The 27,150-nt window shown below is 40.8% G+C and overlaps 1 protein-coding gene across 1 annotated transcript in view; it reads right to left on the bottom strand.

Moving 5' to 3' along the window:
- Nucleotides 1-27,150, bottom strand: part of CELSR1 (cadherin EGF LAG seven-pass G-type receptor 1) — a 257,147-nt gene that overhangs the window by 105,656 nt on the left and 124,341 nt on the right. Inside the window, exons 3-4 of the mRNA XM_019543514.1 lie at nucleotides 7,560-7,782; nucleotides 439-554 (exon numbers count right to left, since the gene is read on the bottom strand). Of these exons, the coding sequence (XP_019399059.1) occupies nucleotides 439-554; nucleotides 7,560-7,782 (339 nt within the window). The remainder of the gene's footprint in view (nucleotides 1-438; nucleotides 555-7,559; nucleotides 7,783-27,150) is intronic.

Below are 27,150 nucleotides of genomic sequence, written 5' to 3'. Positions count from 1 at the left end.
AGACTGCATTCTCCTTTCTCTTGCCCACCTCGAAGGAGTGAGGGACTGATAAAATGTCTTACTTTTTGGGGGCCTCATTCTATTCCTACTGAAACCAAGGGAAGTTTTTCAGCTGATTTTGATGAGATTTGGGTTTGGTCTTCAGTGGCAAATTAAAATGATTTGATAAGTGTCCCATGTTGTTACTGGTCAACGATTGAAAAGCTGTGGATACCAAACCATAATTTAAAAAAATAAAGAATGCAAGAAATGAAAGCTAAATTATTAAATCTGGTTACATTATTAAAACTATGAAAAAGTACCATATCAATCAGCAGTAAAAATAATTGATGAAGAAATAAAGAAACTTCATAGTCTTTAAATAGGTTTAAAATACAAGTAATTAATTCTCTTCACAACTTTAGAAATGTCAGACTACATAGTCAAGGAACACCTTACCTGCAGAGAATGTTAGTTGGATTTGCTCTTCAATGATCTCTAGGGCAATGAAGTCATGCTTTTCATTAAAACGGCCATTGTAAAGAAGAAGAGCATTTCTTTCTCTGGTTGCAAACCTATCACACATAGATGAACACAATTTTTTCATGGTACGACTATAGAGTAAAGAATGTACAATCAAATCACTCTGAAAAATAATGCCACATCAGTCACCTAATCTCATGAAATAAAACTGTACTGTAACTGTATGATCCTTTTAAAATTAACTTAAATTTTGGAAATTTCCCAGGAAAGAATACTAAAAATGATTTAAGGCCTCTCATTTTGATAACTGTATAATGTATGCATGAAGAAAAACACTTAATGCAATATTAAAATTCATATTTTAAAACAGCAGAAAAATAAAAGCTAAATGAATCAAAATGATTAAATTTTAATGCAAACATTTTAACATTAGCCTGCCAATAACATCAAAATAATTCATTTTGACTTTTTATATAAAACATTTTTCTCAAAATCAACACAATCCTGTGAAACGTTTTCAAAATGCTTTGGAAAACAACCTGTATTTTTGATTAACAATTCTACCAGCTCTAACAAAACATCTGTAAAGAAAAGAGGTAAAAAAACAGATATATGCTTTCCTGTAAGGCCAGAATGATTAATTAGCTGAATGAAGTGTTACTGTGACATAAATATTTCAGTCTGTTTTAATTTCCTGCATTCAGTTTCACTGTTTCGTTGATGATCATTTGCATTTCCTATCTGATACACAGGCAATTTAGTGTTGCTGGTTTTGGGGTCACAAAATTTCCTTTGCTAGATACATTTCAGCAGCCGAGGAAAAGGAATTTCTACATTTTTTTTTAGGGAAGAACTCTTATTGTTTTCTTTTAAAACTCAGGACATGTAATTTATAAATCACCTTAAATAACTTATTCTAAACAATTTCCAGTTGATGATATCCCTTTGCATAAGAGTGAATGAAGGAACTGTTGAAGAGAGGCAAGATAGATAAAATGCATGTTTAGTGTGTCAAAAGCAGGACGTTGCTGGTAAGTGTCCCAAACTATAAGAACAAAGCTTAGCACAGACAAGGAGGGTTTATGGTAAATAAGCATGAGATTTTAAATTATCTTTCCTTTCCTTAGAAACACTATGGCATCTGCCCTTAGTGAGAACATATGGTGTGTGTAGATCCTATAGGCTCCAAACCATTTAAACACTGGGAATGCTCATTAGCTTGCAACATAGTCAGTGAACATATGGGTTATTTTTAAAATCCGTTTTTAGTCACAAGGATGAGCTACCCCCACCACCACCCGTTGCGCTCTGGGAGGAATCTAAGGCTGAAGGATGCTAGACACCGTGGGATTACAGGAATGCTCCTAAATCACAAAATATGAAACAGCAAATCCTTTGTCTAGCCAAACTTCTAATTCTTGATTATCCTCAAGTAGTTTTCCCACCTGTGCTGAAGGAGAATAAACACCAAAGAAATAACCAATATAAAAAAGTTACCTCTCAAATCTACAAGAGCAGATATTACATCATCCAAGACACTAAATGTGATCTAGAGAAAAGTGTAGTTAGCTGTGTTAGCAGAAAGTGTAGCACCTTATAGACCAGCAATTCTCAAGCAGGGTGCCATGGTGCTGTGATACCCTCTAAAGGCTGTGGAAGTGCCTAGCCCCTATGCCAGAATCAAAGGAATCGCTTTTTCTCTTGTCCAGGTGGTCAGTGTACCTCAGACAAGCACTTGCCTGCAGCTGTTTCCCACCTCCCAGAAGCCTGGGCCACCCCCGCGCTCCCAGAAGCACACTCTGGTTTATGCAGGTGAGCTTGTGGATGAACAGCTTTTACTGCTGACTGCACTTTTACCGTGTTGTTCCCATGCTCCTGGGCCCAGCAGGAGGGGCTGCAGGTGCATGTGGCTCCAACTTCTGGCATGCAAATCGCCAAAGGAGCAGCTGTGGAAAGGTTGGGGGGAATTGGGGGGAAGGCAGCACTTGTCTCTTCGGCTGGGGACATAAACCAGTTTAAGTGAATGGAAACTGGTTTTTAACCTGTAACAGAACAGAAGTTCAGTCCACATGAGCCACTTTCAAAATGGCCAAAACCAGTTTACGATAAACCTGGTTGGATGTAGTATCATACTTAACTGATTTAAGTCAAACTGGTTTATGGAACTTCTGTCCCAGATCCCTTCCTGGTTAAGTTAACTCACAATCCCCCAGCATCCCAGGATGCTTTGCAGCCATGGGCTATGCTGTTTGCTCCAGTGAAGTAGGGATTGCTTCGCTCCTCTGCTCCTTATCCTGCATCTGTCAGCCCATAGTGATGGGGGGGGGAGGGGGGACGACAGGGGAACAGACCTCCAGCCCCTCTAGTCGGGGTCTACAAAGCACATGAAAGGGAAAGCCCCTGCAGTGGGAGTTTTTCAATCCCCACCCACTTCCCAGCTGCTGATTGCTTCAGTGGCTGATACAGGAGGGAGGGAAAAGTCCTCCTCCCAACCAGATGCCTGCCCATGTAGCCCAGCATGGGGGCACCAGGAAGCCCCTGCCATGAGGAGCTTCCCCTCACCCCAGCCCACGGTCCCCTAGCCAAGGGCAGCTAAGGGGAATTCGTCCCTTCCCAAACCCCAGAACTGCTTGCCTCAGCCCCTGTGAGTCTTAGGCAGCCTCAGGGATGGAAGGAAAATTCTCTCCTTAGTTTTACCTCAGTTGCTGCGAGGTAGAACTAGTGCAGGGGAGTGGAAGAATTTCCCTCTGCTCCCAGAGGCTGCCCCAGGCTATGCCTAAGACTTGCAGGGGCTCAGGCAAGCAGCTCTGGGCTTCGGAAGGGGAATAATTCCCCTCAGCTCCCTGGGGCTGCCCCTGGCTGGGGCACCCTGGGCAGGGGTGAGGGAAAGTCCTGCAAGGTGAGGGCTCCTCAGTGCCCCCCACACTGGGCTGCATGGGCAGGAACCCAGCCAGGAGGACTCCTTCTCTCTCCATCCTGGGGCAGCAATCAGCACCTGGAAAGGGGAAGGGTGGAAATACCACTCAACAACCCAGGGCTGCCAAGGCTGAGGACCCCGGGCAGGGGGAAACCTCCAAAGGGGGAAGCCCCCCCCAAGGTGGGCCAGCACCCAGACAGGGGGCTCCTTAACACCCTGTGGGAGGACAGCAGAGGGTTGGGGACACTTGGCTGGGCTGGCACTGGTCAGCAGACTGAGACGCATGCTCCAACACCCCCTGCCTACTGGCCTGTATCAGTACAGGCCTCTCCCTGTCTTTCTCAATTGAAAACTTGAATGACTGTTCTGTTGGTTATTGGTTCAACCTATGCACCATAGAGGAAGGTGCCTAGATTGAATCAATTCTATCCTGGACTTTTAGACTGTCTGTTCTTAACCTTTAGGTACAGACCAGGGGCAGGGAGGGCACAGTAGGTTGAGGTCCTGCCCCTGCCATCCTCACCTTTCACTACCTAAATTTCAACTCAGTGTTTCCCAAAATGGTGCTGCTAGGTTCCTGAAACTCAGAAAGGAGTGCCCTGAGGCTAAAAAAATTAAGCATCACCGTTATAGAGGTCTTTAAGATTTTGACATAGCTCCCTGATGTGAAAACTATTGAGCTAGTTTGTTGTTTCCCAGAAAGTTCCCACAAAGTGAGATGGAGCTATACTAAACAGAAGCACCCTACACTACAAGGGTCCCTTCCTAAAAGCCCAGCTGGGAGAGGCCTCTCATAGAACAAGAACCACGTGGCAGAGACTATAGAACACTCCTTCCTTTACACTGAATATGGACCTGACAGGTTAAATCCTTTCATCTCTCAGCTTTCCCTTGTTTTTCAGGGACGTTTGGAAACTTTCTTACCATGCCCTAGGATCAGTTTTGATCAAAACCAATGCATAGTACCATATTTACTCAAATCTAAGAGCTGGCGGTGAGGCGGCTAAGTGCAATGGACACTATAGTTTATTTGGATGGGCAGCACTAACCTAGCCTTGTGGTAGGTTCCCATCAATGTGTTTGCCCAATATTGGCCATGTGTTTTACAGACATGCTCAATGTGGGCTACATTTTAAAAACTTCATAGTTAGTTTCTATTACTGAGCACATGCTGCTTCTGGCAGCAGTTTAATGATTGATAACATATTTAACGGGGGCGGGGTTTCCTTGTATGCAAATATAACATGAAGGGCATTTTTCTCCATGCTGAGGGGGCGAGGGGGGGAACCTCATGTAAATGCTGTACTTTATATGTGGAGCCTTTATCTCAAGAACTTGGCAAATTGTATATATTGTATCTACACATGCTGATTTAACTACACTTACAAGGCTCTATTGAATTTCTGACCACCACAATGTTAAGGCACAAGAAAGGAAAAAATGAAAACATCCTGTAAAGGAGTAGCAGGGCCACACTTGGGTGTAAAGCAACAAGCTGTGTTTCTAGGATTTGCTTAGATTAGGAAAACTGATTGATCTGCACTAAAACCTTAACTAATCCTGACCTCTTTTCCTAAGGTAAGCAAACTTCCAATGCTAATTGCTACTTCTTTTTTTTGTATATATTAACTAACCCCAAATCTCTTCCTGGTGTCCTAACAGGGTAGCGCGCTTTCCTGTGATGTTCCTGGTCAAAGTCAACTTTAGAAACCAAGGGTCAACTTCAACCAGCTAAATCAGTAAAAGATTCCAGGCTGCACCTTCATTAGAAAAAAGTTGCATTTACAAATTGAGTAACATTGGTTTAGTTAAGCCTCACCTAGCCTTGACCTCTTATTCCTATCTACGGAAAACCTATATTAAGAGACTGAAGGGACAGAAGAAGTTGCCTTATCTGCAGAATAATTATTTGGGGCACAATAAAAAAAGGGGAGATTTTCAACCCTCCATCCATGGGAATGCAGTTTCCTTGCAAAGACAGATACAGTCTCTTCCAAAACATCATTCTGCCAATCTTTGGCACTCACAGAGCCTAAGGCTGTTTGCAGACATGAAAAAATAAAACAAATTGTGCTTTACAGGAAGAAGCATGTTACTTTCAACCCAACTCTGCAGCATCTGGACACATTGGGTGCTTCAGTGGGGCTTTTTTGGCATTTTTATCTAAAGCTGATTCAATCAGCCATTAGATAAAAGTGCCAAAAAGCCCCACTAAAATGCCCAATCTATACAGATGCTGCAAAGCAGGGTCAAACTAATGCACTGCCTCTTCTGGGCATGTGCTGGGATTGGCACAGGAGTATGCCAAGTTTAAATTAAACCCCCCCTTCTTTTTGTTTTTCACATCTGCAAGCAGCCCAGATGACTCTGTGCATTCTGACTCAATGAAAGGGTAGTCTAGAAGTGGAGACCTAAGAACTGGCCATTATCTCCCTGGCCAAAATCTGTAGGGATTGTGCTACATAGTTAATGCAGCATGAGACAAGCAATGGGTTTTCATAGAATCGTAGAATCAATGAGTCTGAAGGGACCTAGACAGATCATCGAGTCTGACCCCCTGCCATGGGCAGGAAGGAGCACTGGGGGTGGCAGGGGTCATAAGACTCCAGCCAGGTGCCTATCCAGTCTCCTCTTGAAGATCTCCAGGGAAGGTGAGAGCACCACCTCTCTGGGAAGCCTATTCCAGGCTCTGGCCACCCTTACTGTGAAGTAGTTCTTTCTAATATCTAACTTAAACCTATCCTCCCTCAGCTTGCGGCCATTGTTCCTAGTGACTCCAAGGGGGGCCCTGGTGAACAGACTTTCTCCGAGTCCCTGCTGGTGGCCCCTGATAAGGTTGTAGGCAGCCACAAGATCCCCACTTTTTTTTTGTGGAGCCCCAACCTCCCACCATATCCCTGTGCTATTCAGATGTCCTTATCTGAGGCCAGGAATAATGACAGGGGATAAGGAACCTGGCAATCACAGCTTGCTGACTGCACCCACCACAGATCTAAATGTGGGCAACAATTGGTTGGCAGGCATCCAGCCAGATCAAATGTGAGGCATGCTACTGCAGGACATGCCAGGCATGTCTCTACTGGCTGCACGTTGGAGATGCTTTCCTCGCACAAGCTCCTTCTTGCCTTCTCTATGGACACTTCTGGCATATCTGCTCTCTCCTAAACCATAAGGGCTACAATTCATCCCTTATCTATATTCAAATACAAGGTTTTGTGAAACTTCAGTAGGAAAAACTACATATGCAGACAAAAAATACTACTTTCTACTGAACACTGTAATATGATAGTTGTGAACACACATGAAAGTCATTCTCGGTAGTCACTCCTCAGCTCTGGGACTTGTTTCTCTTTAAGGCTTGCCAGAACCTGAGCCTAGACATCTTCTAGAAGTGGTTTAAGACATTCCTCTCTGATCAAGCATTTAGCAAGCAACGCTAAGCTGGGATACTGTTGGGGGAATGAGGTTATTTTATATTTTTAAAAAAATATTCCTGTTGCTTTTATAAGTTATTTTATTTCCTTCCTTCCATATGCTGCTCTTCTCAACAAAGCTGCCATGAGTCTTTGTTGAGAAGAGCAGCATATGAATCAAATAAATGCATAAATAAACCAAATATATGAGGAATGCCAACAGTATTTCACATAGCTTCACGTGATTAGCAGGGCAGGATTTAAATGCAATTTGGGTATAAAATAGTATTGGATTATTGAAGAAAAATGCGAAAGAAGATGTTCATGCTCCATCTACCATAGGAATCAATGGCAGTTCCGTCAGACACGTTTAACTCAGCACGCTTCAATATGCACCTACCCTCGGGGCTGTCCAACTGATGCCTACCTGACTCATGGGGGGTGCATGCATGGCCTGCAGACTCCCACCCAGCCACTTCACCCCAGTACTCCTGAAGCCACAGTGGCCATGGTCTCTGGGGCAGGACATCACGGTGGGAAGAAGCCCAATGAACCTGCTGCCCATGTGGCAGCAATAGTGGGGGGAAAAGAGGGGAAGAAGGAATGGGATTTGTGCTGCCCTCACAGCATGTGGCCTTCACAACATGTGTGCAGTCCCTGGCCTCCCAGAAGTTGGACAGCCCTGCTCTACCTCAACCCAAATCAAAGAGAGATCACAGATTTGGACTGGAATCCTCTGGTCTCAAGAAAAAAGGGGACTAACTTACATGAGGGAGACTGTGAAGTGGAAGCGCTGCCTTAACCCCTTGAAGGTAACGAATGACTGGGGGGGGAAGCTTCTTGTTGTCATTTCACAGTAAGGTCTTTCGTACTCTCCTGGAGGGCACTCGCATTTGAAACCTCCTACCAGCAGGTTAACACAGGTTCCTCCATTTTTACATACTCCTGGTGCGCAGCGGCCTGAGCGAGCATTCACTTCACAGTACTCTCCTGGAAAAGAAAGAAACTAATGTCAGGCATGAAACACATGACACTGGGTTCTAATTAAGTAACAAGTTGCCAGAGACTGATAGAGTTTTTCTATTAAGCCTCATTTACATTCATGTTTCTGTAATCAAGCTAAGGGGCTATACATTGTGTATGCCACGTTATGTTTTAAATTTTAAAACTGATCATAGTTCTGGATATTATTTCCTGAACGACTCTTTTTCAAATAGTTAACAACGTTGGCACTAATTTTTAGATTTCTAATCTACTTTCAGCCTAGAATGATAAGTACATATACCAGAAAAAGGATGACAGTAACACTAAAATCCTATATACTTCCTATCAACCTAAGTGTACACAAATTGTTCCAGCATTTCACTGTAGACTGGAAATTGAGTGAACAGACGTGTGTGCATTTCCTCTTGACTGGAATTCTGTTTTATTGGAAATGTCACTGACAGAGTAAGGTGTGTACATTTATAAAAGAATGCACAGGATGCGGATGACATATAGATTGCTTCCATTTTTTTCAAAAGTATCCAGTGAATGTGTATCATTTAGTTAGTCTTCCACCACCATTAAAATTGTTAGGAGTTATGTATCTCAATTACAGACTACTGAAGTTTTCTTCCTCAAATGCTATAATTTTATACCATTCAAATATATTAAGATTTGTTAAGCTTAAGCACTCAAAAAGTGAAGCCTGTTTGCACTGAAGGTAAATTTGTAAGTGCAGAATTAACTTTTGCCCACCATTGCTCATGTATTACAACAAGAGTTGTCTTTTTCAAAACTGACTTTTGATTTTGTAGTTTACAAGGACTATAGGACCTGTTCATGAGTCCCTTGGCCTCTGCAGACTTTGCAGGGTGCAAAGGCAATACCTGCTGCAAAATTTTCTCCCTACAAAGCACTAATTTGTGTGGTAATTATTTAACATTTGTGTACTGAATGTGGCTTATGAGGTACCTGTCACTATTATGTTTTATTGCAGCAACCCAGATAGGGATGAAAAACAGTTTATGAAAACTGAACACAATTCAATTAAATTAATCCAAGAAATACTACCAGATGACTAAACATAGAACAAAACTGTGTGGCACAATACAGCTAAAAAAGGATATTTCTAGCACTATAATATTTGCATAATTACCAGTTGTGGATTTACATAGTTACATGACTTCAATCATGATGAAAACTTTATGAGTGCATTCTTAGAGAAGTCAAAATGATATTTAAGGAATTTATGAATCTTCCACAGATGTGAAATACAGTAGAATCCTACAATTCCATTATTATTGTCACTCAAATTCATACTTGTGTGGGGTACAACCTTAATGGTCTACATCCAATTTGAATTTAGTTCCGTGTTTTTGACTACAACCAGATAATATAGGCAATCGCAGATGGAACAATAAACTGAAAAAGTGCATGTTGCAAGGCATGCAGGTACAACGAAGTATCTCCGGTAAACAAATATTTTACACAAAACCAGAAGATTAGAATGCCAGAAACTCTCAATTAGCAAAGCTCTTTAAGCATGTGCTTACAGTTAAACACAAGTTATATGCTTTCCTGTATCAGGATTTATGTTCCTAAATTCATATTTTATCACATTTTATCACTATGACAAAAGGATGGAAAATCCCGTTCTATTTCCCAATACCGCCAGTACATATCAATTCAGGCAAGATTATCTTTAGGGATGCCCAATATTAACATAGAAAAGAGGTCATGTAGATTACAACAAGGTGTAACATGCTTCCCCTCACAAGGAAGTACGGTTTTAGAGGGAAAAAATCCACTGGCAGTGTGTTGAATATGAAGGGACACAATGTAAAATAAGCACATTTGTTAAAAAGATGCTAAGGAATATGTTCGCTTTATAACCAGAGCCAATCACTCTGCACCCCAACAATCCAGAACAACTCAAACAACCCTCCTTCTGTATACCTAAACTCTTCAAGAATTAAAATGACATATTTCCTACATAAAAGACTAAGCACAGGCTTGTCCTATTTATAAAGGAGTAGGATATTTAGTAATATAGATCTGCAACTGTGAATGGAATGGAATCCTTGAGGCTTGCTGAAAAGAGACCAAAACCATGGACAAAAGCAAACAAGCCACAGACCTGAACACACAGAAGAAAAAAAAGACATGACATTGACAAACAGGAGGGATTTTTTCCACTCTAGCATGTTGCTGGAATACCATGGCAATACAATACCTTCTCAAGCTGAACTCATTTAATTGTTCTATATTAATTCTTCCAAGCTGCAGATTATCAGTTGAGATACAAAAATAATTTCAGTTTATAACATACAACTGTAAAACCATTCCAAGTTCACAAAGAAGTTTCACAGTAAAAGCTGCATTATCCTGCACTTCAGCAACTGGCATGCTCCATCAACTGCCAATGCTGGTTGACGCGGCAAAAGCAAACCAGAAGTGTCCACTGTGGCACTTCCAGTTTCGTTCAGCCCCCGCAGTCCAGAGCAAAGCAGCCTGTGCAGGGGCCCCTTTTCCTGTCCCCTGGCAAACTGATGCAGGGAGGGGCAGCAGCCCGAACAGGCAAAGATGCTTGTTCGGGCCTCTCAGGTAACCAGCATATTTTGTTATCTGGCACTCCCCATTCCCCACGGGTGCCAGATAACAGAGCTTTTGCTGTATTGATTTACCTTTATTATGGCTTCATTTATATATTGGAAAAAATAATTTTGCAATTCAGTTAAAATTATACTTAGCAACATATTCATATATATAGAGCATTACCCAGTTAATAAAATTACAGTACCTTACATTAATCTCTACCATAAATGAGAATAGTATGACATATATTTTTTGATGTTGAGTATCATGTTATAAATATATAGTCAAAATCTATTGAAATCTTTTTTAATTGAAAAATCTGCAATGATTCAAAATTAACATAAATTTTCAAAGAAAAATATTCCCCTTATCTAATATCTCCAAAGAAACTTGGTGACTTCTGTTACTTATAATTCCTTCTGAATTATTTAATAAGTGCTTTCCTGGACCTTCTAAGTACCCCCTCAAGAAAGCACTGCAAACATTGTTCTCAGAACACCTGATATGTCTTGACAAGCAAATAAGCCTAAAATGTGTCTCTTCAATTTGTCTATTTTTTCTGAATAGATATTAAATATATTTTTTTACAACATTTAAAACATTTTTTAAAGGATGATAGAATATGAAGGTACACTGCTACCATTGCAGTGTGCACATTATGGCTAGGGACAAACATTAAAAAAGCCTGAGCCTGAATCGATTCAATCTTTGCAGGTCAGTTTAACCTGGCTAAGTTAAACAAGAGTTAGCAAGAATCTGTAGGTCTGCACTGAATTGTCTGCTTCATGGGGGTTTTTTTCCAGTACATGTTGGATATATTAATCATTCACTTGGGCTCCAACACTTTCACCTGGGTTCTAACAGTTTCCTAAGTGAAACTGATGGTCTAAAGAGAGAGAAATTCTTTCTTTAAGGAAAGAGGGAAACAACAAGAAATAGGGCACCAACATTTTTTGAAAATGCAATCTCCATTAACCACCTGCCCTGAAGAAGAATCAATCACGAACACGCAAATTTTCTTGTTAGCTTAGCCATCATATGAAATATCCTTCCTCCTTAGCAAGCATAATTCTGAAAAACTATAATGGTGATAAATAGTGAAAGAATGCATAAAATATATAAAGGAAAAGTTTTTTAAAAAAACTAAAAAGAGCATTACATATTTCCCAGAACAATACATTTGTAAAAATCTCCTCCAGTAACACGAAATCTTCACTCCTTCAGATATCTGTATTACTTGGAAGAAATCCAAAGTAACAGCAACTTTCAGATAACTGAGCAACTGAATCTCTAAAGCAGGATCTTAACATTCTATATAACCCTCAGAAAAAGATTAGGATTCCATTAGAATCTCATCAGGCCTCCACATTAAATATTGATAGACTGTGTGAACAGCCACTGCCAGGACTTGGTGTACAGTTACAGTAAGCAAGAAAACTGATTGTTCTAGCAGATCTCATCTTGTTGCTACCTGTTTAGAATCCAGTGAGACTTAGTAGAGGCACATACAACCTCACCCAACAAAATGAACAAAGAGAATGTAAGTTGCAACCTGTGCAAGGAAATTTTTCCTCTATGACCTACTCTTCAGATGTCTACTTCATGTTCTCCATTCATTTCCAGCATAGACTGAGTGCTTACTGTGCCCTGAGCTCTGCATTAGGGATAAGAGACAGGGCAAATTCATAGCTTTACTGAGACTAATGGGCACAAGAATGACGAATATAGTAATGAGCTAAAAAAAGTAACCAAAACATTGGGGATGAAGTAGACAATGCATTGTTACTGAGTGTAGAAGCTGCCAGACGACTGAGGATTGTGAAAGCCAAAAATAATTAAGGACAATTGCCAGAAATCATGCCAAAAAATCATGAGATTTTGAGAATCATGAGAACAAAATGCCAAAAATCATGAGATTGGTTTAAAATTCATGAGACATTCCAAAAGAATAAATTTGTGAGGCTTTTTACTTTTTCTTTGCTTTCTGATGCTTTTAAAGGAAATTGGCAGCCCCCCCAAAATGTCAGTGCTTCTGGGCTAGGGATACAAATTGCACATAAACTGGTACAAGTGATCAGAAAACGCTTCAAATCAGTAACACAACACAAATTCAGTGCACATAAACCACTTTCAAAATGGCTGAAACTGGTTTAAGATAAACCTAGATGGATGCAATATCAGACTTAACTGTTTTAGGTTAAATCAGTTTATTGAACTTCTGTCCCAAATCCCCCCCAGATTCAAGTTAACTCACAGTCCCCCAGCATCCCAGGATGCTTTTCACCTCCCCTACAACCCCCGCACCCCAAAAGGTGGGCTGCCTTGCCTTGACCCAAGCTGTCTGCTCCAGCCGAGCAGGGAAGCGTGCCCTAGTGCCCCCTCCCCACCAAGCTTCTAGCCTGGGCCACTGCAGGTATGTGGCTGCATTTCTAGAATCAAAAGTGAAAGTCTGTTCACTTGCTAATCAGTTCAATCTATGCAGTTTAGTCTAACCTGCGAAGTTTGAACTGATTCAGCCTTGGGCTTTTTGACTGTCCATACTTAGCCCTGTCGGTCAAAATCTAGCCTCAACACCCTGGCAAAAACAAGCTTTCTCCTTGGCTTCTCAGAGCTGCCACCATTGTGGGAACCTGCCAAGAAGTCCATTCAACCCTAATGCTCTCCTTTGCTCCCACTCCATGTTTTCTTCTCTCTCATTTCCTGGAAACCCCTAAATCCACGTTCTGTCCCTGCCCAATAGCCTGATTCACTTCATTCTCCATGTGTAGTTACACAGAGTCTCTGCTGCTTGCCATGGACTCTGCCCAGAAACATCTTGTCCAAACCCATGAACCATGGGCTGCAGCCACTTTGTATGTGGCATATCTTCAATATCACTGTAAGCTGCTAGAAGAGAAGCCACTAGCATGAAGAGAAGATTCATTTACATACACATATAGACTGTAGATAGGATAAAAGTTTCCCTCTTTTTGTAACTGGGTCCTGTACCAAGGTGCAAGTGCAGTCTTTGCACTTGTAACAGACATGAAGTGGGAAGTCAGTGATGAAAACCTCCCGAAACATCTGGGCAAGAGGAAGGCCATGACTGGGACCATCTTCCAGTTTGTCCCCATGCAGACGAGAGCTGGATAAGCACAAGAGGGAACTCTCACTGTACCCTGTAGAAATGCTCAGAGATCCCTTGAGTACCCAGAGGAGTTGTGCTTGTACTTCCATGAGTAGCTGCTGGTACACAGTTCTTCTCACCTCAACTATGCAGAGACTTTGTAAACACAATACAGACGTAAGAAAGGCAGAGACATACCATTTTCCCCTTTCTCTCACAGTATAATAAAACAAAACAAAAAGTACCCTGCAGGGTGGGATGATTTGGGATTGATTTTTCCCTCCACTCAACTGAGAGGTAGTGATTTAAAATAAATAATAATACTGATGGGATTAAAGATATCCAGGGCACATCTGCTGGAGAAATAAATTAGTCTACATACTGAAGAAATTATGAACAAGTCCACAAAATAATATGATTAATTTTGATATTCCCTAAGGGGTGCATAATGCCCTTAATTCCTGTGTGCAGCCTCAACGGGTACTATGTGCACAGACTGAGGCTATGATATGGTCCCTAGGGTGCGACATATTCTTCCTTCTATATTTGTCAAAGGTTGAAAGTTCCTGACTCAAAACAACGTAGGTTTTGTTCACACTAGAAGGATCTGCACCTGTATTCCAGCAATGGGATTAGCAATGGTGTAAACATGAACAGCGCTGCCAAGTCCAGGATTTTATCACAAGTCTCACAACACTCAATGTTATTTTAAGTCCCAGTTTACCCTGAGGGTTCAGAAACCAGAAGCAAAGGAAAAAACCCCCCACCCCACACTATATTTTTAAGAATGTCTCATTATTTTTAATTCAATCTTTTGATACTTTCCTGGAGTTAAGGATGACTTGTTCCTTTTCAACCCTTGGATTTGGCAATACTACACTGCCTGTACCAGGAGCTGACTGTTTTTCTGTACCATCACACGGCAAAACACAATCGCAAGCACACCCAAGGCAGTAGTGAAGAAACAGGACTACAGAGCAGGGCTCCTCATGAGATAGAATCAGGCACCACTTATCTTCACGAACACCTGCTCACAGCATGGAGTGAAGGCTGTGTAAAGACGCTAGATCAGGACTTCCTACTCTGTGTGCTCTCAGCCAAAATGTCTCCATGAGACGTGTCAGAAAAAACTTTCCAAAGGCTAGGGGCAGACATTCAAAAAGCCTAAGCCTGAATTGATTCTATCTTTACAGGTTAGTTTAACCTGGCTAGGTTGAACTAGTTTGCAACTGGACAGACATTCTCTCCGGACTGAGGAAATTCAGGCACATGCCTGCAGTGGCTCAGGCTCGAAACCAGGGGATGCTAGAGCAGCCCTCCCTTCGCTTCTGCAGAGAGCTGGGCTGAGGTGGGTGTAGACAGGTCCTGGCAGGACCTCTGATTAGGGATATCTGCCTGTACCATCCCAGGCTTTTTCCTACTGGCTGCTCAAGGGGCAGGAGTGTTTCCAGCCCACACTGCCTGCTAGCACTCTGAGGCAAGGGGGGTGTGCAGTGCGTGCATCTGTTGATGATACAAAGCTTTTCAATCTCCCTCCCTGCTTCTTTATACTGTCTGCAGCAAACTGACAGGCAAGCAAGCCAGCAGGAAGATGATAACAGTGTTTATCACCTCATCAGCAAAATAATAGCCTCTCTCCATTAGTTCAAACTGTTTTTTGAACAGCTGACCTGTTGGTTAGTGGTCATGGTTCTGCCTGCCTGTCCCAGTAAAACTAGAGACACACACAGATACCTCTCGACATTAGCTAGCATACCACATACTTTGGATCTGTGGGGTTAGGGTCTGTGCTGTGGGAAATGGGAGGGAGGGGGAATTCGTGCCTGAGCAGTGGGAGTGGGTAGGGCAGGGGGAAGCCAGGCAGACCTTGCTATACCTGCAATCTCTGCCAGAGCTCCACTCAGGGAGCAGAGTAGAGGGGCCAGTTGTGCTGTGGAGCAGAGAGCTCCACCTAGAGAGCATGCCAGGATGCTGGGGGAGTCTAGTTCATTTTAAACCAGCAAAGGGGACAGACATTGCATAAACCGGTTTGACCCAAATCAGTTAAGTCTGATACTACATTCAAACAAGTTTATCTCAAACCTGTTTCAGCCATTTTCAAACTGGTTTATGTGCACAGAACATCTGTTCTGTTACAAGTTTAAACCAGTTTATGTATAATGTCTGTCCCTAGTGAATAGGTCTCCTCTAGTTCACTTTAAAGATGAAGGTAGGGGAAGATCCAGAGGGGGTGCGGTAAAACCCTTTGAAATCATGCATCAGGAGCAGCAGCCAGGGATCATTTTTTTTACATCCCTGAAGTAGGTTAGATGCCCCCTGCCTTCTCCTCCACACTCAATAGTGGAATGGGGAAAGAATGGCTCTGTAGGTCCCCCTGCCCTGGGATCAGCAAAGGCAGTATGTAGGAGGGGAGGAGAGGAATGGGAGTAGACAGGGGACAGGATTCTTACCTGATAAGGGGACTTAAAAAATGTCCCTAGCTGCTGCTCCCATAGGCTAAGTACAAACAGTCAAAAAGCCCAAGGCTGAATTGATTCAGTCTTTGCAGGTTAGTCTAAACTGCAAAGATTGAACCAATAAGCAAAAGAACAGGCATTCACTTTTGATTCAGGAAATGCAGCCACATGCCTGCAATGGTTCAAGCCAGAAGCCAGGGAGTTCTAGAGCATGGGCTGTGTGTTCACTTCCTCTTCCTGCTGTACCCAAGGTCTCTGGGATTTGTAGTCCACAATAAAAGCAGCAGGACACTGCAGGGTTGCCCATCGCTTCTTGCTTCGAGATGCCTTTGGGATTTCTAGTACACAATCACAGCCAGCAGTAAATTTAGCAGAGCAGGGAAGCTCTGTAGTCAGGGGAAGGGAAGTTTAACACCCCTCCCTGGCCCCAGACCACAGCTGGAGTTTGCTTGGGAGGGCCAGTGAGCCAGCTCTCACTGCTCTAGCTTGGGGAGGGGAGGGCAGCCTTGATCTCTGGAGCAGACCACCCAGCCAAACATGCTGGGATGCTGGGGGACTCTGATTTAACTTGAACCAGGAAAGGGTCTGGGACAGACACTTCATAAACCGGTTTGACCTATATCAGTTAAGTGTGATACTACATTCAACCAGGTTTATCTTAAACCAGTTTTAGCCAGTTTGAAACTGGTTTATGTGCACTGAACTTCTGTTCTATCAGAGGTTTAAACCAATTTCTGATTACTTAAACCAGTTTATGTGTAACTTTTGTCCCTAGTCAGTGTGGTCTGCCTGCTCCTGTGGGTTGGAGGGGAGTTGGGAATCAGGGTGTTGCTACTGTTGGCAGCAATGCTAGTCACTGCTCCTACACCCCCCTTTACAAAATCCTGGGTCCTCGAAGGAATGGGGGTGGGAGATATGGGTGAGGAGCAGAAGAAGGAAGGATTAAGATAGGGAACTTGGTTTTCAGCCTGTCAGAGGAATAATTTTGATTTCTCACTGCCTTTCCAATTATCTCTTAGTTACATTATTTCATTGATGAATGCCTTTTTAAGAGATTAGATCCTTCCCATGTTTGAGTGTAAGCTGAGCTTGTGGGCTCTTTTAAGCTGTGCTTACCACCTGTCACTTTCTAAAATAAGATTCATCTGGATACATGGGAATGAAAATCATTGTAGGATGTGTCTACACTACAAATGTACCAGGCCAGGCAGCAGTGTATACAGGCAAACAGCACTGTTCCATGTGGCCTATCACCTGAACAAGTAGCTGTGAGGCAGAAGTTTCCAGTTCCTGCTGAGTACTACAGTAAATACAAATTACGCTGATTTGTCATGAGATATTGTGATGCAAAACAGCCTTTCAAGAGCATAAGCTTTATCTCCATATGTATCTAATTAAATGAATTGTATCTAATATGTAGCTAACTGAATAAATTACTGTCTATCTAGAGATACAACACAATTTATATTATAACATTGCACCTCCAATTTATATAATCTTGTTTGGATAAGTTTTTTGGAACAGACCTTTCTAAAATAACACTTCCTTGTCATTATGAAAAGCCTGAAGGTACAAACACAAAAATATATAAACCCTCAACACAGTTAAAACCACTTAAGCTTTGCTCTGTTTATTTGTTAAAAGTTTTATTTGAGAAGGGAAGTAATTCGACTCTAGCCTAAATGTAAAATTAATTATTTAGTATCTTTCTTCTATGCCTCCTTGATACTCATTCAGAATATTTATTATGGGGAAGGGAAAGGAGAAAAAGCAGAGGGCTAGATCAATTGCAATGCTGAGTAGAAATTTGAAATCTTTGCTCACATTCATGAGCACTTAATCACACATCGTGGGAAAGGATTGCATTATCTAGCCCTTAAGGCTGCCATAAATAGCAGTAATACAAAGTTAGGAGGTTAGTTATAAATGAGTCAGGGCTGCATTAACAGGATAGGTACTATTTCATGGAGTAAAAATGGCAATTATTGCTGGGACAATAGCATGCCCCAACAGGCAGTTTCAGGCAGCTGAACAATGGTTTCTACAAGTGCTAAAAGTGTTCCATTATGGACCTGAATGAGGAAAGGACGTTTCTACTAACTTTCCAGTTTGTCGGAACTTCACCTTGTTAAAAAAGATTTACCTGTAGTTCCCTCCTTCCTCAATTCTTTAGTCTTTTCTGCTTCTTTTCTAAGTAGAACCAAAAGATCTCCTCTACAGTTAGATTATTGACAGTTAGAGAAGGGAGAAAAGACAGACGCACCCTTTCTGGCATAATGGATTCTGGATGTTTATGGTACACAAATGAACAAGACTGATTTGTTAGCTATGAGATAATCCAACCCCTCCCCCCCAAAAAACCCCCAAACTGAAAAACAACTTGAACACCAAAGAATGGATTGCAACCCCAAAATTAAAGGGGGCAGCATTCAATTTCTAAATACATGGTCATCTGGTAGTTCTATATCACCTCAAAATGTTTCAGATGTATAGCAAAACCTAAGATTAAAAAAAAAACTAAGAGAAAGTGCCACATTTTCTTAACATCTTGCAGAAGACTTCATAATGTCAAATATGTTGTGTATAAAACCCTCATTAAACCTTATTTTAATTAATAGAGAACGCAGAGATTCGAGTCCTTTTTTTTAAAATAAGATTGATAAAAAATAAATACGGTCAGTTCTATAGCTTGTAATTAAACTGTTAACTTTGTTCTCTAGATTAAAGTTTTGTTATTCTGAAAAACATGGTTTCATTTTAAAGTGACTAAAATGACTGCCAAGTCTACTTGGATTAAATGTTCTTTATTGTGTTATCTACACTAGTTTTAATTATTAATATAAACCTGTCATGTTCATAGCAACATTAACAATGTGCATGTCAGCATGCTGACCTCATCAGGGTGGGTTGCCCACATCTACCTAAATGATGGTTCCCTAGGCAATATTATTATGCTGTAAAGTATAATGTATTATCACTCAAACACTTAGTGAAAGTGCATTAAAAATGCTTATGGCAAAACAATGAAATTTTAAAAATAAACTTAAAATTCAAAAGAACTGCTGCTTCTAAACTTCAAACTTAACATATCAGTGGCATAGTACAGTATACCCTTGCAGAACAAAACCATCCCATATGAGTGACATGGGATTTAGATGAAGTCACTGAAGCATGAGACACTAAATAAAAGAGCATTTGTAGCAACAATGAAAACACAGTTCCCACAATGCTTCACACAACTGTATTTCAAAATTCTAATTATCTTCACATTGAAGTCCAAATGCCTCATTTGTTCCTCAACCGTTGACATTTTCAATCACTGCAAAACAAAGAGTCCTCACTCACTCACTCACTTTTGCTTTCTCTCTCTCTCTCTCTCTCTCTCTCTCTCTCTCTCTCTCTCACACACACACACACACACACACACACGCAATTTTAAAAGGGACCCCTTAATCACCACCCTTCCCCTATCTTTTCAATCTCGGAAGGGCTCATCTGTGACCTGCTGCCTGTCCATTGACAAAGAGAAAGATCCTTTGGCAAGGAATGTAAAATTACCAAAAACACCCACAATGCTGACCCAAACATTTTCTATGATGTTACGTTCATTGGTGGGTTATGGTGATGGGGTATACCCTCAGAAATAGGAGTAAAATAGCCCCTCCAGCTTTTTGCCCATGGTTTCTCTTCTCTCTGGCTCTTCCAAAGCTTTTGTGTTACCATCATTTCCGGAGTTTCTTTTTTTAGCTTTCATCTCTGACCAGCCATGGAGAGTGTGGCTGCCTTTTATATAAGAGGAGTGAGTGGTTTCAGGCAGAAGAGGTACCTTAAAAGAGGGTTGTCTCTTTTCCACAAGGAATACGTGTTTTCACCTAGTCTCTTTTTATCCATTTCCTTAGCTTTACTTTCATTAATAAGAAAATAAAAAGGAACAGGATCCATGGCCTTGGGGAGGGAAGGGGGAAAACTTAATGGGTAGGATGTAGGAGGGACTATTTTGATTACTAAAATTATGGTAAATTTATATTTTTATATTTTTAAATGCATTTCTGATATTTATAGACATTTGAGAATTTTATCCACCTCAGCTTATGAACATTTTAAAAATAAAATTGTTATGAAAAAATCTCCAATCCTGTATATTAAATAAAAGGTATGTAATACACCTAAATTGATAAAGAAATTTGTAAACTAGGTCCACACAGTGTTTTTTACCAAATCAATAACATTGTTTTAAAAATTATTTCAATTGAAGTTGTTTAAGTTGAATGTGCACACAAGACTTAATTTTTTCTCAAAGTCCTCATTTGCATATTTATGTTCAAAATCAATAACATTAATAAAAAATACAACATATTGTCCACTGCTTTATTTTATCTATTTTTGTATTTTCATATACCATGTTTTGTTTTTATTTTATGTAAACTGGTAGAATGGATTATATTAATTTACTATTTTAGGCAACATTATAAATTACATAAATGCTATCATAATTTATATTACAGTATAATGATTTATATTTACATGATAAACATTTTTATGTTACACATAATTTTATGGCTTATTTTATTGTATTTTCCTTAGCAAAACTTGTATATAAGCTACTATTAATCAAAAATGACATAAAATTGTTGACTCAAACATAATAATACCCAGCCATGTGCTTCTGCAGAAAGTTTTTTAGTTTTCTCAAGCAAACAAAAAAAAAACAGAAAAAGCAAACCAACCAATCAAACAAACAACCTCTCCCACTCCCAAAACTATCAGAAAATGAGCTACAATCCAGTTGGATGGTATCAAGCAATAGATTCAAGAACAGTCTTCGGGCAAATTACGCAGACTGCACCTTCAACTTCCAGGATGGGAGTTAAATAATTACCATGTGTTTGATGTATCACTTTCCTTTACAAAGCACTCTTAATACAAGCCCTATTAAAATGCTTTGTCTGGACAGAAATCTTGTCAAACTAATTAAAGAAACAAACAAAACCTTAAGTCTTTATCTTGGTTTTAAAATGACAGGGAAGGACTTTGATCAATGCAAATATTTCCACAGGCAAGCAGGATAAGACATGGAGTACAAGCCATGAAAAGGAGTCTAAACTCTAGGCACTCTTAACAGTTCAGCTGGGGTTGACATTAAAGATCCTCACAGGTAAAAAGAAAGCTGGATTAATTTGGTGAAAAGGATGGGACGGTTTTGTACGCTACTGTAAAAACTTACAGGTCAATCAGTAGCTAGTGGGTGTAAAGTAAATCAGGACCAGGTACCATGAAAAAATTGTTTACCTCTTGAGGGAAATCTCATAGCAGACTGATGTTAAAGCTGGAGGCAATTTGCAGTGTTTGGGGAATAAACAGCCAACAAATATACCACCCTGATCCAATTAAATGAAGGCCAAGACATAAACAAGTATTTCTGCTTCCTGTCAAGTAAGCATTGATTGTAAATAGCTGTAGAGCATGTCCTTAAGAGAGGGGGAAAAAAAAAAAAAAAGATTCCTATGCCACTAACAGACCTCTCCAGAAATGCCTGTGAACCTCATGTAATGTTTAGATTCCCAATGGTAGTTTTCATAACTGTGATAGTTTTGTCTATGGAAAAATACGGACAAAAATGTGGGTTAGCCATTCTGGATCCCTCAAAACAATTCTGCAGTCTTAGCATTCAATCAAACAAGATAAAAAAATGAATTATGAAACCACAGTAGAAAGGAAGCAAGAAAAGAATCTTGACATTTGTTTGCAGGACAAAACTCAGAACAGCTTGAATTAACTGTCAAGTTAAAAATTATGAACTACATACTACTAAAAGCATGTTAGCTCCCTCTGAACACTTTAGTTCAAAGTAAAGGGGCCCAAACTCACTGTAGTTTAATCTTCCTCCAAAAATGATAAGAAGAACCAAACAGAGATCCAAAGCATAAACTAATGTACATTAACTGCACACCTAAAGTAATTTGTCTTACCTTTTCCAAGTGTCTGCATGTAAACATACCTTTGGTGACATTCAGATTAAATGGTCAAACTAGAGATGTCTAAATGGAGCTCTAAAGATCCCCCCAGTTAACAGTAGCAAAAGTCAGCCCAGCATCTTCTGTTCTAACATTGGGAGGTCTAAAAGCAATTAATTCAAGCTGAAACTGAATTTTATCCTATTTTCAGTTGGAGGCAAATAGAAAGCAGAAAGAAGTGTTCTGATAAAATAAACTGATCTGGAAAACTGAGAAGGGTAGTTATAATAAAAAGATGGAGAAAACTCTGTATCACCATTAGATATATATTTTAGTTTGTTTTTTGAAAAAACAGGCATTGTGACTGATGAGAAAATATTGCATTATTTAGATAAACAAATGAGCAGCATAACTGGAAAATCCAGTTGGAAACAATAATGTACTGAACTGCTGGTCCTGTGTGGCTAACAGATCAGGAACAGCCTCCTTTCCCAATCTATAACAGTATGGCTGAGGCCTGAAGACGTTGTTCTTTACTAGATTAGGGCCACTGCTGGTCCTAAAATCCCAGAAAGTAGTGGTGATCTGATTTATGCATGCATAATTCCAACATAATCATGAAATTATATTAACAACTGATGACGTATTGTGTCTGTGATGTTATATGCTGTATGTGCTTGACCATCATTTAAGCGCGGGAAATGTTTTGCTTCAGTATTTGGTTACAGTCCATTTATTAGAAACTCAAATTCTGAATTTGTCTTTGATCTTTTTAGCCTAATTCTTTCATCAGCTAATCCCACTAAGATGAATAGCAAAACCTCCTATTACCTTTAGTAAGCGCAGTATCAGCTCCTATGAAATTTACATTGAAATGTACATTGAAATTTACATACAAGATTAGAAAAAAAAAGTTAATGACCCTGCTGCAGTTTATTAGTTTCCTGTGGCCTAATAAGAAGGCATGTGCAGATGTGTTTAGTACATAGCTAATTAGCCTATTCCACAGTAAATGTCTTGTGCAGGGCTGCCCATTATTACTCACTCTCAGCATGGATTCACCAAGGGCAAGTCATGTCTGACCAACCTGACTGCCTTGTATGATGAGATGACTGGTTCTGTGGATGTTAGGAGACCAGTGGATGTAGTGTACTGAGACTTTAGCAAGGCTCTTGATACAGTCACCCACAACATTCTTACAGCAAAGCTAAGGAAGTATGGGTTGGACGAATGGACTGTAAGGTGGACAGAAAACTGGCTGGATCACTGGGCTCAGAGGGTAGCAGTCAATGGCTTGATATCTAATTGGCAGCCAGTATCAAGTGGAGTGTCACAAGCCCCAGTCTTGGGGCTGGTTTTGTTCATCAATGACATGGAAGATGGCATAGAGTGCACCCTCAGCAAGTTTGCAGATGACACCAAGCTGGGGGGAACAATAGATATGCTGGAGGGTAGGGCTCAGATTCAGAGAGACTTAGACAAATTGGAGGATTGGGCCAAAAGAAATCTCATGAGGTTCAGTAAGGACAAGTGCAAAGTCCTGTACTTAGGACCGAACAATCCCATGCACCAGTGCAGGCTGGGGGCTGACTAGGTAGGCAGCAGCTCTGCAGAAATGTACTTGGGGATTACACCAGAAAATAAGCTGAATATGAGCCAACAGTGTGCCTTTGTGGCCAAAGTCTAACAGCTTGGTCGGCATTGGCAGGAATGTTGCCTGTAGGTCAAGGGAAGTGGTTATTTCCCTCTATTCAGCACTGGTGAGGCTACATCTGGAGTACCGCATCCAGTTTTGGGGCCCCCCACTACAGAAAGGATGTGGACAAATTGGAGACAGTCCAGTGGAGGGCAGCAAAAATGGTTAGAGGGCTGGGGCACATGACTTACGAGAAGAGGCTGAGGGAACTAGGATTATTTAGTCTGGAGAAGAGAAGTCTGAGAGGGGATTTAATAGCAGCCTTCAACTACCTGAAGTGGGGTTCCAAAGAGGATGGAAATAGACTGTTCTTAGTGATGACAGAACAAGGAACAATGGTCTCAAGTTGTAGCAAGGGAAGGTTAGGTTAAACATTAGAAAGCATTTTCTCACTACGAGAATAGTAAAACATTGGAACAGGTTACTCAGAGAGGTGGTAGAATGTCTGTCCTTAGAGGTTTTGAAGACCTGGCTAGACAAAGCCTTGGCTGGGATGATCTAGTTGGGGGTGGTCCTGCTTTGAGCAGTGGGTTGGACTAGATGACCTCCTGAAGTCCCTTTCAACTCTAATTTTGTATGATTCTCAGATTCTATTGAGTCAAGAGATCTTGAGCCACATTCTCAGATGTGACAGAGAAACATTTTGTGTTAGACCAGTCCTGGGGCTTTTGTATGCTACTCTGATTCCCTAGCACAAAATACAGAATTTGACTTCAAAGGCCACGAAGGCTACTAAGAAGCCATTATTACACCCTGGAATGCCAGTGCCCAAGAAAGCCCAAGCCATATCCTGGTACTGGTAAGAGAAAGCAGGATTTGGTCACAAGAGAATTCCGCTTTAGAGGCAAGATCTTCCAGGTTTTAGGTCACTTATACCAGTGGAGTAGTACAAAGTCCAGGGGCCTGTTCTTGACTTTGCCAGACCCCAAATAAGTTGAAGCCTCTGTGCCATACTTTCCCCTTCTGTTAAATAAGGATAAACATGTTTATCTAGTACTGTTTTTGAGTCTAATTTTTCATCATCATCATATCTGCAAAAATCACAGAGATCCTTCTTTAGTGCTTTAGAAGTACAACTTGTAAAAATGAGAAAACAAGGTTCTTTTACAATGGATATAAATACATAGAGGTTTTTGCCTGATGATACATCACCATTAAAATTTATCCTAATCGAAGTACAAAAAAAAATAAACATTTGCTTTCATGATTATGTAGTGCAAACTACCTTAAAGAAAAAGAAAGTAACTTAAATATCACAAAGGACTGCTGTGGTAGTGAAACATGTGCTGTAGTATACAATAACCAATGAAAGACTTACTATCTGGGGCTAACTGCAGAGAACAGGTTTTAAAGCTTCCTCAAATATTCAGATACTAAGTCATCTCACAAGGAAATATCTAGGCTAGGGACTGAAATTACACATAAACTGGTATAAAGTGATTGGAAACTGGTTTACACCTGTAACAGAACAGAAGTTCAGTGCACACAGACCAATTTCAAAATGGAACTGGTTTCAAAATGAACTTTCCTATTACACTTGAACCCAGTTCAAGATAGACCTGGATGGATGTAGTATCAGATTTAATCAGTTTAGGTTAGATCAGTCTATCAAACCTCTACCCAGATCCCCTCCCGAATCAAGTTAGGTTGCAGTCCTCTAGTGTCCCAGGAGGCTTTCACGCCCCACTCACAGCTAGCCTCTGTCCCACCTTGTCTCCTCTGTTTGAACTAGGCCAGCCTTGTCCCCGAGCTGTCAAAAGCTGAGGCAGCAAAGCCTCTGCCCCCCAGCCCAGGGGGCAGCATTTGGAGTCAAATGCCAAGGGATCCAGTGGAAATTGAGCTCTCCTTGTGCTGTGCTGTGCTGTGCTGCAGGCAGGCACCCAGGGTTCTGGTGGAGTGCTCACTGGACTGCACCATAGCCAAATAAGGGGGAGATGCAGTGGAGGCAGCTGGTCCAAGCTGGGTCATTTCGTTCCCCTCCTGGAAAATGTTGCTGGCTATTGCTTTATATACATAATTTCCATTGCAAGCAATAAGAGACCTTGGGACATTACATCGAGTGTGAATAAAATGCCTATTTTATTTTAGTAAGGGGGTAGAAGAGCTTCCCTTTCCACTCTGTGCTGACAAGAGAGAATAACCATGAAGAATGAGAGTGGCTCAGGACAAAATAGGGATAGAACTGCTAAACCTGGGAGCAGGGACAAAACAGGGAAAGGGGGGTGGCTCTGAGGACAATTCAGTGCATTTCTCCATGCCCATACCCATACCCACCTAGGCTATGGAGAAAGGCAGCCAGGCCCACAGAAACAAAATGCAAGTATTGTTCAATGCATGTATAGCTGCTACCAGGATATGATGGCAGAACTTTATGGTGTCTCACTTTGGAAAGATCTGGAGCTCTGCTCTGGGCCTGTGTTGTAAGTTGTTTCCACCCAATCCTGCTGTTAATGGGCACCTGGTGAAAGGCAGCTGGATGGGATGCCAGTCATGCCACTCTTGTGTGCATGACTGGCCATAGAAGCTGGTTTGCCTAACCACTTTAGCCTGATTTACCATTCGGCTCAGGCAGACTTTTGTGCTTTATTAGAGCTGTGTGACTGTTACCGAATCTGGCATGTGAGTACGCAAAGCTATAAAAGGGACCATAATGGTAGCATAATACACTACAGCAGAGCAGAAACGAGCAGGCCTTTTATATGACATAGGTTTTCTTACTTCAGGAGTACAAATATTTCAGTGAACTTTCCTATTACACTTATATCTTGGAAGTAAAAGTAAAAATAACCAAAATCCTTCCAAGGCTTCAGGAAAAATCCAAGAAATTAAAGGCAATACTCAGCATTCCCATGGACTTTGATACAAACTAGGTTATCAGAGCATTTTAAATAAATGAAAAGAACAAAACTGTTTAGACTTGTTTCAAGTAAGAAAAGCTACATTCTACAAGTTATTAAAATGACATGAGTCATGCTCCATGACTGAAATTAATACATTTTAATCTGCTGAAAAAAAATAAATTATTTTTACATCATTATAGGAAACATTTTTACTGCTTTCAATATATTTTCAAAATAAAACACTGTTTAGATATGCAGTTAGGTATTAGCATTACTGCTTTGAAAACCAGGACAAAAGTATTTCTATGACAGTAAAAAGAAAGTAGCTCCATCACACTACCCATAACATCTGCCCTTAGAGATGCATAGAAATGGTCAATTAAGCATTCAAAATGTACAGCTCTAGAGAAATATTTGAGAACTACAAAATTTGTTCCTTGCTGTTATGTGTCAACGAAAGTTGTTTGAAAGTGCTATCATTACTAGGGCTGTGCGAAGCTTCGGGTGCTGATTCGAGTTGGAAGAGATTCGGCCCAATTTGGTAGCTAAATCTCCAAATCCAAATTGAATCAGGAGACTAATCAAAAAGGTCCAAATTGATTTGAAGCTCTCCAAATCAATTTGGAAAAGATTCGGAGAGCTTCGATGATTTGGGCACTCCCTACCTGCTGCAGCAGGAAGCTGGACTAGGAGCTGGTAAGTAGGGGGCGGAGGAGGCGGGGGCTGG

The sequence above is a fragment of the Crocodylus porosus genome, unplaced genomic scaffold (assembly GCF_001723895.1).
Source record: "Crocodylus porosus isolate Cpor-Errol unplaced genomic scaffold, CroPor_comp1, whole genome shotgun sequence".
NCBI classification, from domain to species: Eukaryota; Metazoa; Chordata; order Crocodylia; family Crocodylidae; genus Crocodylus; species Crocodylus porosus.
This window is presented reverse-complemented; position numbering and strand designations above follow the sequence as displayed.